This window comes from Amblyomma americanum, chromosome 5, assembly GCF_052857255.1.
Source record: "Amblyomma americanum isolate KBUSLIRL-KWMA chromosome 5, ASM5285725v1, whole genome shotgun sequence".
NCBI classification, from domain to species: Eukaryota; Metazoa; Arthropoda; class Arachnida; order Ixodida; family Ixodidae; genus Amblyomma; species Amblyomma americanum.
The window spans coordinates 25,467,651-25,484,676 of NC_135501.1; the positions used below are offsets into that span (position 1 = coordinate 25,467,651).

The 17,026-nt window shown below is 43.3% G+C and overlaps 1 protein-coding gene across 1 annotated transcript in view; it reads right to left on the minus strand.

Annotated features, from left to right (window-relative positions):
* Window positions 1-17,026, minus strand: part of LOC144132340 (uncharacterized) — a 243,571-nt gene that overhangs the window by 148,211 nt on the left and 78,334 nt on the right. Inside the window, exons 5-7 of the mRNA XM_077664664.1 lie at window positions 15,298-15,384; window positions 12,220-12,297; window positions 4,250-4,372 (exon numbers count right to left, since the gene is read on the minus strand). Of these exons, the coding sequence (XP_077520790.1) occupies window positions 4,250-4,372; window positions 12,220-12,297; window positions 15,298-15,384 (288 nt within the window). The remainder of the gene's footprint in view (window positions 1-4,249; window positions 4,373-12,219; window positions 12,298-15,297; window positions 15,385-17,026) is intronic.

The window sequence follows — 17,026 nt, forward strand, 5'->3', positions numbered from 1 at the left end:
CAATTGGTTTCAGCCTCGAGGATTGCACGGATCAACATGATCATCAGCCTGACTACGCCCACTGCAGGGCAAAGGCCTCTCCCATGTCTCTGCAATTAACCCTGTCCTTTGCTAGATGCGCCCATCGCATGCCCGCAAATTGCTTAATCTCTTCTGACCACCTAACTTTCCATCTGTTGTCCCCTGCTACGCTATAGACTTTTCTTGGAATCCACTCCGTTGACCTTAAGGACCAGTGGTTAGCTTGCCTTCGCATTACATGCCCTGCCCAAGCGCATTTCTTCCTCTTGATTTCGGCTAGGATGTCATTAACCCACGTTTGTTCCCTTACCCACTCTGGCCGCTTCCGGTCTCTTAACGTTACGCCTATAATTTTTCTTTCCACAGCTCTCTGCGTTTTCCTTGCGGGGAGGGGGGGATTGCACAGTTAGCTTTGCTTTAAAGAATATTTTGCAGAGAGGGGGGAATTCTTCTGGAGGGAACATCCCTTCTCTAATTCATGCTTGAGTCCGATTTCATCGTAGTTTTCGATCTCCCCCTATTTAGCCTTCCAGTAGGAAGAGTCCTTGTGGAGAGTAGTATTCGGCGGATTGGCGCTGGGTAGCGCTTCACGAAGGTAGTGTTGAGTGCATGAGAGGCGGATGGCACTACTGGAGAATTGGGGCGGCGAGATGGATCCAGGGTGGCTCTGGGAGAGCATCCTGCCAGCTAGAGACGGTGTTGGTGGGGGGGGGGGGTTGGTGGTTGGTGGACGCTGCTTTTCGAAGGTGCAGACCTGACTCGGCCAGAATTTACACACAGAACGCTGGCAACCTTCATACTTTTTTAGAGCGTTCGTTATTCTTAGCTCGTTCCTCAGACATGTGTAACCCTCCGGTGGGTGCGCATCCGTGCACCCACTGGTGAAATGGCATCTCCATCCAGCGCCTTCCGCGTACGAGGTTGACGCTTTAGCTCCTAGGCCCTCTCTATGATGGCGCAGTGGTTGCGCTGTTAGCTGTTCTTTTGCGCCAGTGGCGTGGGCGTCCACAAGATCACCGACAGGCAGCTATGGGTAAAACTAAATCTTCGGTAACCCACCGGCATGGTGGTGGTACAGTGCAAGGGACGATACACAAGAAGAAACAAAGAAAGACCTGTGTGTCATCCGTTGCGCTGTTCCATCACCATGCAAAAGTACCAACAAGCCTGGCAACAACTCGCTCTTCTGAACCCACCGGAACTTATGTGCCTCCGACGAGCCTAGCACCTGCGGTTCATTACCTCTCTAATCGAGACTGTACACTGTAAACACTCGGTCACCTCTGGGCTGGCATCGCTGTTTAAGAATCCACTTAAATATATGACTTCTACACGCCTGAATTTCTCCGCGATCAGAATAGAGCTAAATCTGGAGGTTCATTCACGCTGCAGACGTGTAAGAGTCGTGTAATATCACTAAGCCGGTTTGACAAGCTGTCCATATAATGTAGCATATTTTCTGCAGCATGGAGTTTCTCAATATTACATATAGAGAGAAAAGGCGGCACTGCACTGCGTCCAGAGTTGAGAGGTGCAGGGTTGCGGTTATTGGAGGTTTCGTGGATTCAGTCATTACTGCTCATGGCAAATCTGGAACAAATGCTGTGAAAGTTTACATGACAGCCTAACACTTGTGTAAAGCTTATTTAAGAACCGAGAAGCGCACTAGTAAAATAATTTCATCTGCGCGTAGAGGAGAGCGTCGTGGCGCAAAGCGACGCAGCTCCCGATTCGGAGGCAGAATCAACGTTCACGGTCTAACACCTGCCAATCCTAATTAGAAACCTCGTCTCTGCGGCATTCCAGCGGTGGATGATGTGCTCTGTAAGAAACTCGCATACAGTATGGCGCCCTCTAGGTAGTAGTAAGAAATTCTGCTATGCACCAAACAACCTAACCGCCACCATTTATGAGCCGGTTAAGATTGATAATGCTCTAGGTACAATGTGCAACATTACGCCAGCGACGATTTATTGCACGTAAGTTGAACGTCGCTATCATGCGGCACGTTGTAGAGAGGAGAAACCGTGAACGGCATGAGTGACTGATTCCAAGGGCACACCAGATCACAAAAAGCGCCAACAGCTTGTAACATTGAAATTCAATGTGGCCATTGTAAGCGTTGTTATCCACTTTTAACTAAAACAGGCGTCATAAAGAAATGTCATCGCCAGCGTTCGCGAAGGATTTGGTAAGCATTCATTATTAAAAAGCAGGAAAGAAACGCGCTGTGAGCGGGCTGTTTCCAAAGGAAATCTCATTTTTAGTCCATCAGGTATTCCGACGCGCGCTTTGCCGTTAGATTTTAGCTGTATTGTACATTTATTATCAATTTTGTTCTCCCTTTTTTGCACTTCCTTTCTTATTGTTAGCTGGTCTGTCGGTTTTTGGCATTTTTCCTTTGCAGCCCCACAACGCAACTGCGGCCAATTGAAATTACCGTTGAAAATCGCGTTCAGTTGGCTTTCCCTCATTGTTAACATATAAAACGGTGTCACTTCTATTTTTTATGCGTGAAATTGAAGCCCCGTTTGTGTATTTGATGGCATGTAAGAAGCTACTTCATTTCGGCGGCTACCAGACGCGCAGCAACGTAATTATAACAATATGCAAAGCGGGAAAACCAACTCCACGAGCTTCCAAACGCGTATTCGGCGCGTTCAGTATTTCCAACCACACTGCCGAATACGAAATTATCAATCCTGGCGGCGTTATACCTTCGCACATAAAACTTAAAGTAAATTATTTGGCTATAGTGATTTTAGTTACCTGTCGAATTATTGAGCTTTATCAGATAGATAATGTTCGGCTTGCTGCAAAACCTATCTGCACCGACCTCCGCGAGGTATTTGAACTTGAATGCCTATTTTATCCGCGCGAACTACATGAAGAAAGACGGCACGCCTCTCTCGCAGTTTTCGAAACAAAATTAAGTGAACTTTAAAAACAGCCTGCTGGTCGTGTTCCTTCCCTTAATGAAATGAAAAACTACCTTTTGATATCCAGAGCTCGTGGTGTCTTCTCGTGTATGTCCCATCCATTATTATATTTTAAGGGGGGCGCAGCAGGTAAAGCTATTTTCGTCATTTATGCATGACGCGCAGCCAAATTTGGCACAGACACGCTACTTTTTATGCTTATTTTGGAGCTGCATTTTATTATATTTCAAGATAGCTTGTATAGTTGTTGGCTAACTACAATTTACAACCTCGTAAAGTCTTCCCTAGGCCGTTAAAAATTTGACTAGAAGGTGCACAAGTTTTTAATTGGCAGCATACTCATAATGTCCTGTTCTTTGAAATAAATCTGTTGGTTCCTTCATAGCTCCTCAGTATATTGAAAATTAAATTAGAACTGCAGCACATAGAATAACAGATAAAGTGTCTTGCAAAACTTTCAAAAACTACTTCACGTGTAGACAGGAAGATAGAGGGCTTCATTGCACTCCTCAGAATCACAGAATTAAAAATCAAATGCAACCATTACACTTTAATTCGTAACGAAATGCCCAAGAAATAAGCGATAGGAATCTCAAGAAAAGTTAAAGCTCAGAAAATCAACCCGAAAATTTATTCGCTCGCTTGCCTCGCTCATTACCACGCATACTTTTTGCGGCCAGGCAAAAACCGCATTGCAATCAACGAACACTGTTCTCTATCTTGTGATCTCGCCTTTCCATTATCATACAGAGATGATATTGCTGCCTCGTGCGGTAATCAGCGGAATGTTCGATGCACCAGGAATATCAAGAAGCATTATTCGTTCAAAATTTTTGTCGAGTAAAGATAAAAAAGCGGCGCCTTAGAATTTTCTACTGTCAATTTTGCAATAGCATTTCGTCACGATTGGGCATCAAGACCCGAGGATTACGACACATGAATTCGGAAAGTAAAAATGTTTACCAAATTGGCCATTTCAGTTACCGCGTCCTGCTCTAAGAGTTCGTTGGTTTATGAGGATTTAACGTCCCGAAGCGATTCAGGCTATGAGAGACGCCGTAGTGAAGGGCTCCGATAATTTCGACCACCTGGGGTTCTTTAACGTGCACTGACATCGCACAGTCACGGGCCTCTAGAATTTCGCCTCCATCAAATTCGACTGTGAATTCTTTTTACAATACTTTGAACAAATACAGCGAGCTCTCGCACGTTGTTCCAACGACTCAAAGCTTCCGTGCGCGTGCCGATGGCTCGTGGGAGAAAACAGCACGCAGCAAGTGGCTCCTTACCTGAATTAGTCCAACGGCCGTCTGCAAAAGAGCATGCAAACCATTCCCGTTGCCGACACTGTCCGTGGGCTCCTCGGGCTCACCTGCCACACCCCCGGCTTCGTTGTGTGGCGCTTGGTTCCCCTGCGGCAATGGTAGCAGCCTCAGACGGCGTCAACAGATGCGACACGTGCGTGACTTTACCTCGCCCATTCCAACTTATCGCCATGCGCATTGCTGCACAACGCAATCTTTTCTGTCAGGTCGCATCGCTGCTTCTCTTCTAGGATAATTGAGTCTACTGCACAAAAGTGTCGGAAAATAGTCTATACTGCCGCACTTGTTGCCGACGTCTTCATAATGTAAAGTATCTCTTAGGCAGGAGCGAATACGGGGCTTAAAATACAACTAAAAGCAGGCCAAAGTATGTCCTCATCGCGCTATCCTATATTCGCTTCTGTGAGGGACCACTTAGTCTCTCATAATAGAAAAAGGTTGCGGTGGAGCAGACGGTGAGCACCAGCCTCGCGTCCATGAAGCGTGCGCTTGCGACCGCAGTGCTGCCGAAATGTTTACTCGTTGACGAAAGTCCGAGAGTTCGTGACAGTGGACAACCAGGCTTGGCGAGCTGCCTTAGCCTGACTACGTTATTTAAGGTTACACTTCACTACGCAGATGTACCGAGGGAACAACCAAAAGGATAAGATTTGGCTTCCCTTATGCAGCGCTTGCTCGCCAGCTTCGATATTTTATTTTATTTTAATTTATTTCTCTAAACCGCAGGCCCTTCTGAGCCTGTGCATGAATGGCTGCCTGGGAAGAAAAATTGCGATAAAGAACCGAAGAAGGGAAGGATATTCTTGGCCGAAATGAATTTAAAGTAACAGTTCGTCGCCACAGCGGAATCAGGGTGCAACAATTCAATTTCAAACGGAATTACATGTTCTATGAAAGACGCGAGCGCGTGGATGTTCACAACAATAAAGGGCAGTTTATTGCAGCAAGAAACAGCTGATGGGAACAAGGAATACTTATCAGCAGTAACGTGGTGTATGAGACAGTGCAGTACTTTCTCGTTATTTGTCGACGAGCGGTGAAAGGAATTTTTAAGGTACGCCCCTTTTCTTATCTTCAAACGGCCGTCACAAAAAGCTAAAAACTTAAGTCTAGCAACTCCTGTACGTTGTGGTAAGCTGTGAATATCAGCTTTCTTAAGTAGCTGGACACGGTTCTAAGGTCTGGAATAGTTTCCGCATACAAAGCGTGCTGCTATGGCCTGAATTTGATGAACTGAGTCAGCGAAACATTTCTTCTGTGGTAAGCTTATACAAGGAACGGTCTCTCGAGTGTTTTGCATGCATTAGTTTTGACAGCAGGACGACCATTACGCAATCTTTTCTTGAAGAAAACCAACTTTCCTTAGGCCTTGTGACGCCTCCTAAAGTGTAGTTTTCAGTTCAGATTACTTGGCAGGCTTAACCAAGGTATCCTACACACTCCCCTTTTGCGACTTGGACACTACCGAGAGCATATAGTAAACAAAGCGCCACTTTCTTACTACACAAAACTGCAATCTTTGATATTTGTGCATCAATTCCAACATTAATTCTCCGCCTTCAGCCTCGGCTGCTCCGGAAGAACCGAACTGACAGCAGCGGAGCAGCTAAGCATTTCTTACTTTCGGACACCTACTAAGATTATGTCCTGGAGTTCTCAGTTTCGCAAAGTCAGGCACTCAGTCATTGCACGTGCCTAGTTCTACTCAATTCAAAACGCCAAATTTCTCGGTGTGCTACTCTTCGGACCCTTCAACTCTGTGCCGTTTCCGAGAACATTTGCAGTTTCAGAAGACATTGCACGAATCTTACTTTGTCCTAATATTCTTCACTAAGCGGCCTGTTATCAGCACCTGCAAGAAATCGCGTTGTTAGTGTTGGTATTTGGCAGCTGTGTCTGGTTTCTTTATCGACATCAGTTTCCTGGGCCAGCAGCAGTCATATAATCAGTCACGCATTGAGTGTTCTGTACACCAGCAAAGCGCAAACGTGACTTCTTCAGTCCTCAGCAGTCAGCAGCCTGCGCAAAGTGTGGTCATGCGATTTTTATTAACGCGATTGCTTTACAGCGGCAGTTCTGCATAAAATTCATGACATTTGGTCGGATTGGTCGAGAAAGGTATCACGTCACACAGCAATCAACCAATAAGATTAAGACGCGGCTCACCAGATGTCAAGGAGTAAAAGATTTTGGCACGGTGATAGCTGCATAGTAGTCACTGCATGTGGCAAGCTCCTGCTGTTCTATGCTCGGCGCGTCGAGCCATGTGACTGGGAGCGCGACGTGGCTTTAGGGGTAGAGGAGCGGCGTATTCGCAATCCCAATACTCGAGTTGTACTCATGGGTGATTTTAATCTACCTGAGATGGACTGGACAAATATGCACCTCTAATCCCCTGCAACTTATACGATCGTCGATTTAATGTTGAACTTTAACCTTCGCCAAACTGTATCACGTGTAACACGCACGCAAGATACACCGAAAACAATACTTGATCTTATATTTCTAAGCGATAATTTTCCGCTGCACCAGTCAGAGACTGACATCATCATAGGAATGTCTTACCATGATATTCCCATATGCGTACCACCCCTGGGAATCACTGTCACGCCTCGAACTGAATTAACAACGGTGCGTAATTTTGGCATAGCTGACGATGCTGGCATACTCACTTATCTCGAGCATGAACTTCATTCTCTTTCCACACTTTCATGCAATACAGATACAGATATCAATGCTCTCTGGCATATGTTTAAAAACACTGTAGATCACTGTATATCTCGTTTTGTACCGCTGTTAACACAACGCCCTCGAATGAAAAATCCTTGGATTACACGTGAGGTTATTCATGCAAAACAACGAGTTAAACGGCTCAGGCAGAACATGAAATCCAAAGGAGTAACCGCACTTGAAACAAGTAGAGTGGCGCATGCTGCTTCAGACCTTAAGCAAAAAGAAAAAATGGCCAAATAACACTACTTTCAGGTTACACTTCCTAATTTCCTCAAGATTAATCCGCGACGGCTCAGGAAACATTTTAGCACAACCAAAAATAATGCCTCACACTTGCCAGTTGAAGAAAAGATTAAAAAAGCAAATGCTTATAATGATTGATTTCGTTCAGTTTTTACTGTAGATAACTGTGTTATACCCAGAGCAGAATTATGCAGTGGTTCGGAAACTGGTCCCCTTGACATTACCGACGCTGGTGTTTTCAATCTTCTGCTCGGCCTGGACAGTACAAAAGCATGCGACCCAGATGAAATTCCAAACGCCTTTATAAAACGATATGCCGACCCTGCTGCAGGTATGTAGGTCTAATCTATCGTAATTCCTTTGCCACTTGCACACTACCAGACGACTGGAAAATCGCCAAGGTGTTGCCGATCCGTAAATCATGCAATTCTTTTTCGGTTTCCAACTTCAGGCCGATATCACTCACTAGTACAGCACGTAAAGTATTAGAACATATAATTTCAAAACACATAACAAAGTTTCTAGAGCGCAATAGCTTATTATCGCCATATCAGCACGGATTTCGCCACGGCTTATCAACAGTTAATCAATTAACAGAAGTTGTGCATGACCAAGCTTTGAGTATTGACAATAAAAGCCAAACTGACTTTATATTACTCGAATTTGCTAAAGGCTTCGACTGCGTATGCCATTCCAAACCAATCGTAAAACAACGGGGTTACCTCGGTGATGGGGAACTTTTGGCTTGGACTGAAGATTTCTTGTGGCAACGTTCCCAACTCGTTTTGTGTAATAACATTCAATCTGAAACGGTACCGGTCACATCCGGAGTTCCTCAAGGGTCTGTCCTTGGGCCACTGCTGTTTTTTATATTTAGTAATGAGATTACCACTGACATTACCTGTAACATTAAACTCTTTGCAGACGATTGCATAATTTACAGAGAAATCAGAAGCCATCAAGATCATGCCATACTTAACAAATCATTGCAAAATCTGTCGGACGGGTGTAGCAATTGGCAAATGTCAATTAACAAGGTGAAATCTGTAGCAATAGCAATAAGTAGAAAAAAGCAGCCATCAAATTTCTTGTACAAAATGACTGGTACTCCACTGGCCTTAGTCAATGAACACAAATACTTCGGAGTTACATTAACAAACGATCATCTTAGATGTGGCAAACACAAGGACAACATCACTTGAACTGCATTACGAAAGCTGTTTTTTCTTAAATTTGTTTTCGTCATGCGCCAACATAAACTAAACTTTTAGCTTATAAAACGTTTGTTATACCTGCACTAGAATATGCTAACACTGTTTGGGTTCCTCATTCTGTAACCAATATTTCACGACGTGAAAGAATTCAGCGTAAAGCAGTGAGGTTCATTCACAACAGATAAAAAAAAAACCGACTCACCAACACAACTAGCTGAAATCTCCGGATTTGAAACACTATCAATAAGGGCAAAGCGCGCGCGACTAAAATTTCTTTATCAGCTCATAAATAACACTTTTAAGATCGATTCGTCAAAGTAGATTTCACTGTCACAAAAACGTGCATTATGAAACCAGCACGCGTATACACTAACCTAATATCCTTATCGCAGTGACAGTTTCAAAAATTCTTTCTTTCCGCTGGTAACAAGAGAAAGGAAGCGTCTAGACGCATCCATAACTAATGCTGATTCATTTTCAAATTATTGTACCGCACTAGAAGCCGCGTTTTAAAACTAGAGTTGTGGTTAGAAAGATATTTCCGCACTTTTTTCTATTTTAAGCAGTACAGGATGTGTTGTGCCCATGTTAATGTTTATGTTTTCGAACGAGCATGTTTTTCTTTTAGTTACTTGTGCAAATCTGTCAAGTTCTTTTGAGTTTTTTCTGTGCTATGAATTGTCTAGTTTATAGGTATCTTTTGCACAGCCGCTTTTAGAAATGTTATCTTCTGCTATGGTACATGTAATGCCCACCTGCTAAGGTCTCCCCTAGAGATTGGCAGTATTCCAAATAAACAAGAAAATAAATAAATAAGGAAATAAATAACTAAATAAATAAATAAGGAAATAAATAACTAAATAAATAAATAAGAAAATAAATAACTAAATAAATAAATAAACAAAATGAATATAAGAGCATGTAGGCGCGACCTCGGCGACAGTGAAGGAGTAATTGCGCTGGAGGGATTTGTGAAGGCATCGCGTTGTACTCTTAAGGGTCGGTTAAGCGTCGTATGATGGCCACCGACAGAGCAGCATCCGTGCCTGCGAAGTGACACGAAAGGGCGCGCCAGGCCACTGAAAGAGCAAAATATACGCCTTCGCGCCATACCCTTAAGGCGGATGCGTAGGTGTCTTATCAAGTTATGGGGAGTTGAGACGGTGCAGCAATGACGCATCAGCGCAGAATCGCGGCCCTCGCTTTTCAGCTCCGTAAATTAAGTACTAGCAAAAGTGGAAGAGACGCAGAGCCAAATCATGCAGATCCTTTCCAGATGTACTGAATGTTGTTACGGAGTGATCGTAATTATAAACCACATGAAAACCGAGTGCTGATAGAAATGAACTTGGGGCATTTAGGCGGAGCTTAAACCATCGCCAAGCGGCAAAAGCAGCCAGTTAGACTACATTGCCTAGCTGCAAGAGCACATGCGGCCGACGAGAGGGATACATTCAGCATCCAGAAAACCTGACAACACGCGAGAGCGGGTGCAATGCTCTGTAGCCTCCTAGAAAGCTCTATTCTTTTCCTGCATTTAAGTTTATGTTCACGTATGCTCTGGCTAACAAAATAAACTACACAATTTTTGTGCAGCATGAAATAATTGCTCAATGTGAATTGCGGAACGTGTTGCTTCTGCATGCTTCTCTGCATCGTAGCTCATAGAAAACGAACGGCGGAAGGAGAGAACGACCAAAATGCGATGATAGCGAACTGTGGTCCGCAACTGGGAACGTGTTAACCCGCTTTGGTATCTGTCCCTCCTGACAGTGTGTAAACCGTTCCTATAGACGGTCTTGAGATAACTCTGTTCTAGTCCGGTGGGCACTTTCATTTACCATCGACCCGTGCAGCACTTGGGCCTGCGCAGCGGTGGCCTCGAGTAAAGCCAGATCACTGGTCTTCAGCACTCGCCACAGGGGGCTTCCTCCAGGCGTTCTTCCTGACTTCAAAAAGCCGCGGGGCTAGCATGTCCAAACACTTGCACTCTAAGTGGCAACGGCAAACCCTCCTCTTTAGAAACTACCATGTGCTCCACTAAAGCTCCACAATGAGCACAGGTTAAAGGATTCCCTTCTTTTATCAAGTTCCCTTGTCTCCAGGGCCACTTTCAACTGCGTTCGCTGTAGAGCTTTTCAAGTGTATATTTCTCGTCAGCGCAGTTGTGGTGTCTTCTGTGTGTTCGCATTCGTTGATTGTACGTTTTGTCTTATGGTGACAAAGGGTATCAAAAGTCCACCTAAACTGAGGTCTAAACCGCCAGAGCGATGGTACACTCCTATGCGGTTTATTAATGCGAAAACATTAGATGGCTCTCTCCCGAGTTTCGTGACAGCAAAACTTTCTCCGCACGGTTACGTCGTTCCGGGAAGATAAATGCGCAAAATTTTGGCTGTGTTAGTGAGTGATGAGATCTTTCTGTAGGAAGCATATGGTTGGCGAATTGTAATCAGTTAATTAACTAAATTTGGACGACACAATAGGCACGAACGTCCACATAGTACCTCCAGGTGAAAAGTAAAATAACTGAAGTAAAAACAACGTAACCAATGTCAAGAAAAATTAAAATATATGAAAATAAAAAGAACAAAAGTAAAATTTAAGATAACGAATAAACAGATCACGCACTAGCGACCTGGATAAAACCCGCGATCTAGAAAATACCACGCTTTCTCATTCCCCCCCGTAAGCAGGCTTACGTGCCAGGGTAATTTTAATGCGAGAGCATTAGCTGGCTTTGTTACGTCAGCAAAAGTTTCTCCACTTGACTGTGTCGTTATATAAAGATGTATGTGCAATAGTTCGATTGTGTTGGATAGTCGGTGATGAGATGTCGCTGTGGGAAAATTTTTGGACGATGTTGTGCAAATAGGTAATTAATTAAACGGGAAAATTACTTCAGCCTCACAAGAGCCACGGACGTCGAGATAGCACCTGGACGTCAGCAATAAAATAAATGAAATAAAATAATAAAACAAAAATCAATATTTTTAAATCAGAAAAATACAATGTAAATATAACGCGTACACCCGCGTTCTGGAAAATTCCATGCTTTCGCATTATTCCGCGTAAGAAGACTTAAAGGGGCTCTGAAACGCCTTCCGAGGAGAGCACATTAACTCACTTAATCACTGCACTGCGTTGTCATGGAAACCAGAGCCAAATAATACTCTTCTACACACAGCAGACGGCCCACAATCACGCGTCAAAGTTGGCGAGCCCTTCCTGGCGACTTTTTCATGCTCGCTCCCTCCTCGGTCCCCCGCATCTGCGTAGACATGGTGAGATGTGGCCATTGGTTAGATTCTTGCAGACGTCAGGCAGCTACTGTGGCCGCGGCCAATAAACCGCTTAGCTCCGGCGAGTCGGGAAGCTCCGCTCCCAGAGGGGGGTCGGCGAAGGAGAGCCTGGCTTCCAGTGTGCAAAAAGTGACGAGAGGAGAGGGAAAGGCTCGAAGAAGCTGAAATTCAAATTTTAACTACAGATAACTCAGCTTCTACAAAGCGCATTTAAAAAATACTTGATGGACACTATTCGTGAAGCGGCGTGCTTCAATATCCCAGGCATGCCGCAACTTTATTAGAGCCTCCTTCACAGCTCCTTTATGTGCAGCCGAAATTTTTTTAGCAAGGTGACAAGTTTTAAGAGAGAGGCGCTGCATTGTGCAAAGCGTGACAGCTCTTCTTGCTTAGCCAAGCTTTGTTTTCCAACGCGGCGAGGTGTCTCTCTGTGCATTCATACCTTTGAAGCAGGCACGTGGCTTTCCAAGAGCGCTCGTTCCTTCTTTTGGTGCACTGTCCGGACACACTTCTCAAGTTTCTGCAATAGAGTGCATATGAAGTCAACCGGTGACGGCACTCCGAACTCGAATGGCATTGCCATGAAACACAAAAAATGTATGTATGCAGTCATTCCTGCCACTTTACCCATATTTAATTACAGTGCTACGTACAGGCAGCCATTTTTACAGCGAAGCTGTATACCTCTACCGTCCAAGGAAATTTTCGTGTCTTCGGCGTCGTCAGCAAAATACGCCAGGCTAAATGTTGAATGCTACTCCCAGTGGAAAAGTACCCAAAAGCTTGGAAATCGTATATCATACTGATCGTAAAGGAGTGGTGATGTAAAAAAATTAAGAAAGAACAGAAATGAAAGAAATGAATAATTGAAGATTTATAAATAAAAAATAAAGAGTAAAAAATAAAAAATAAAAAAATATATATAAAGGATAAATCTCCTTTGAAATCAGGCATACAACAAGCAGCTTAGTACTCGTTTTCATTAAGAAAAACCACACAACAAGCATCAAAACCACATTATGGATGATAAGGTGCGTGTGAACAACGGGAACACCTTTTCACCAATGCAACTCAAGCAACAACCATTCATGGTTCATGCACTGATTTAACCTTAGCAAATAATATCTCGCAGTATAGAACTCAGTGTACATCATACTGATAATAAAACATTCGTGAATATCGTTGTGAAGTAATAAAGGGCAGTATAAGTAAATTTCACTTGTCTTTGGTTTCAGTCCTTGTAGAGCCGCGTGCATGTATATTAAAGTGACGTCGCAATGGCTAACTGGGTGTCATTTTACAGCTTCGCTGTCCAACCAGCTTCACAGCGTGGATTGGAGCCACAATTATTTTTCTTTGCGCGCCCTAACTTTCAAACGCCACTTAATAAATGCCTGTGTTCCTTATAGCAAGTTTACAAGGTTCTAAACATTCTCTGTGCAAGCATTGCATTGTGTCGGTTCAAGTTTGCGCATTTAGTGTGTTCAAAAACACAAGCCTGCCTTCTATAGAAGCAGCTGGCCGGTTAAACCGCATTGACTACATTGCAATTCCGCTAAATAAGCAAACATGATTTCCGCATTGTCATGATAAACCACCTTTCATTGTGAAAAATGGTGTACTAGCGTCGATGTGAAAGGTTGCAATTTATATAGCATGCAGTTCGTAGTGCATTTCTCTAGTGGCCAAAACGTATGGCAAAAATAGAAAAGCCTTTCCTAGACTAGAATACTTCATAAAAAGCAGAATATTCTGAATTCTGAAGTGAATTAAATTTGTGAGATCATAAATACATATTTTTATTTCCCTGAAGAGGAAATAGACGAACACACGACGAACTGCAGGCAATGTTTTCTTTCTCAATAATATTGAATTCTTTGGCTGTTTTTTATATGGTGAAGTATTCCGGTAGGAAACAGCGCATTTATCAAATCAAGTCAAACTGGATTGAACACTATTTTAAACACTCGATTGGAACTCCCCAAGTCCAAAAAGTACTTTGTCATCACCGTTTGCAATAGAGTGACGGTACGGGTAGCTGCAAAGGACTTTGAGGAAAAGGGAAAAAAAGAACTGTCGTGATAACCCGAAGTCAGTTCGGAAGGAAATCCGGTAATGTTAACACCGGCAGTTCATAATTTTTTTAGATTTTTTGCCTTGGAATGGTCTCTTTAAAATTTAGTAACATACACCTTATTTAAGCGCACTAATGAATGAATTCAAATTGGGCGCTAAGTTCCCAAAACAACTACCTTCAGCAGCTTCCTAACTCCAGCTGTCGTCTCAAACAAACAAATAAGCGTAGTAACTGGCCCTCGAACTGATAGTTGCTGTGGTACAGACGCAACAAACAATGTGCTCGCACAGAAACCTGACGTGAGGTCTGCTTACCAGGAATGTTTTCCTCGCTACAGTAAATTTGTAGGAGTGCTTGGCTTTATTTGATTTCTTGCAAGCAGTTCGCGTCCTCAGTTTCAGACACATGGAGATAGGACTGTTAATAGGATGAGGAACTGAGCTAGTTTCAAAGAACTCAAGGATAAATAAACCAGCGCCAAAAACGCGGACAGACAGGGAATGGAGAAACATGTCGCTGTCTTGCAGCTGAAAGTTATTGAACAACAGTACTACAATTTATATTCTCTAAGTATGCGCATGCGGAAGAGGGCGCATACCATAAAAACCACAAATGGACTGGAATTCACAGATGATCTCATATCTACATCAGTCCGGCGGTGGTTTTGCAGTTGATTAAATGAATGTAGGACATTAATATTCTTTCTATATAGCCGCCGCGGTGGCTGAGTGGGTACGGCGCTCGGCTGCGCGCCTGGAAGATACGGGTTCGATTCCGGCCGCGGCGGTCGAATTTCGATGGAGGCGAAATTCTAGAGGCCCGTGTACTGTGCGAGGTCATTGCATGTTAAAGAACCCCACGTGGTCGAAATTTACGGAGGCCTTCACTACGGTGTCTATCATAGCCTGAGTCGCTTTGTGACGTTGGACCACCATAAACCAAGCCTAATCTTTCTATAACTTTTTTTGGCTTGTTCTTATCGGTAAATACCCGTCAGGTCGTTTTTTATGTTTACTTCCCTTTTTCCGCGTGCACGTCATGTTGAGATTATAAACGTGGTGCTCTCGTTCAATAAACTTTCGGTTGTGAAACCGTGCCGAGTTCGTCCTCTTTTTTCTTAATTCGCGTTCTTTTGCGCTTGTTTATTTAAATAGGATCCTCATACCAAACACACACGAACCGATGGCCATGACAGTGCACATTTATTACCATCTTATACTAACTAACAAGACTAAATTTTTCATTTCTTATGAATTTGTCATTTAAGTAGCTACCTGTTCTAAGGCCGTCTTTTTGAATGCCCTGGCTCCTGTGAAACTTTTTGAACAAAAAAAAAAGGATTTTTTGAGCATATTGTTTGCACGACTAACAGCAAGGTACGCGAAGGCAGAGCGCTGTGCTCATATAAATGCACTAAAGCAAAGAACGTAACAAAAGAATCACCTTCAACTCAGTTGCATGATGCGCTTTCAAAGTCTCCATTTCTTTGACCAGACTCGCAGCTTCTTCTTTGCCTCTGCGTACTTCTGCCTGGTTTCCAAAACCAGCGAGGAATACAAAGAAGTAAAACCAATACGTGGGGATATATTAATGATACATTTTCGCCATGACTGCAGAAGTAAAACAAAAACACAGATATATGCTTTTTGCGACCACAGCGTAATTTTTGTACTTAATTGCGCATTGCTCTCATATATATATATATATATATATATATATATATATATATATATATATATATATATATATATATATATATATATATATTAAGGAAGCCAACAGTCACCGAAACCAAGGTGCATAGGGGAATGTTTTCTATTTTTTGTTTTCTATATATATATATATATATATATATATATATATATATATATATATATATATATATATATGTGTGTGTGTGTGTGTGTGTGTGTGTGTGTGTGTGTGTGTGTGTGTGTGTGTGTGTGTGTGTGTTGTGGCGAAAACATGATGTACTTGACTGCTTAAAATAATATACATCGAAGTATACGCTTCGTTTAAGGAAACATTTTTATTTTACTCGGCGTTTGGATCGGCGGACCGACCTGTTTCAAGAGTGACCATACAATGCATGGGCGCGTGTTTTAATAGCTTGGGACTTTACACACAGACGGCTTAAAAAGAAAAGAAATGAAGAAAAGTAAAGAGAAATAAAGAAAAGAAAAAGGGGGAGGGGGCGGCCGGGAGAACGGAACACAACTGACACCGATGGCATATTAGGGGAGCAAAGATGGCGTTTCGCGTATCCGTGAACTCACTGCACACACACACACACACACACACACACACGCACACACGAGGTGAAAGAGGGAGGCCGGGCTGGGTGCGCACGCGGCTACTGCGAGAAGAAAAAAGGGAAAATGAAAACAGAGAGAAACAAAAGCAGAGAAAAAGGGGAAAGCAAAGAAGAAACGTGGTGGGGCTTAACAAAAGAAGGGATGCGTCCGCCAATTGTGGGTGTCTGTATCTCTCTGGCCGCGTATTTGTGGCCACGTGCGACTACGAAAGATGGCCCGGCCGAGGCCGAACAGGTTAAGACCGCCCGAAGTGGCTCCACATGGTGACACGCGAGGCGCTAAAACCAGATGAGCTTCCCATAGGAGGACCAGATGGAAAGGCTTGTTGAGAGGAATACAAAAAAGAAGAAATATAGCACAGAGAAATTTCAAAAAATAAAAAATATATATAATGACAAAAAAGAAGAAAGAGAAGGGGACATGTGGCCCTCGCGGGACCAAAGAATGAGTTGAACAGCAGATGGAAACAACTAGCCGAAAGTGACATGCAACAGGGGTATGACCTCAGACGACTCAGTGAGTGGTGGTACTTTGTCTATTAGGGTTGAGATTTTCTTTGGTTTCTGCCATCGAAAGAGACGATAGGGTGCCATGGTCTTCGTTGATGCCCTTTTGCACTGTGTTAAATATGAAAATAAAGTATGATTCGCGTTCTTCGCGCTCCCGAGTGTTTTTAAAGGTACTCTGCAATATCGTTACTTTAAGTTTACCAAACTCGTGGCCTTTTTCGCGGAGGTGTCTCGAAAGTGGGAGGCCAAGGAGAGATTGAGTATGTGAGCGGTGGTTATAAATCTTAATCGGAAGGAATTGCCTGTTTGACCAATGTATTGCATTTGACATTCGCCACATTCGAGCAT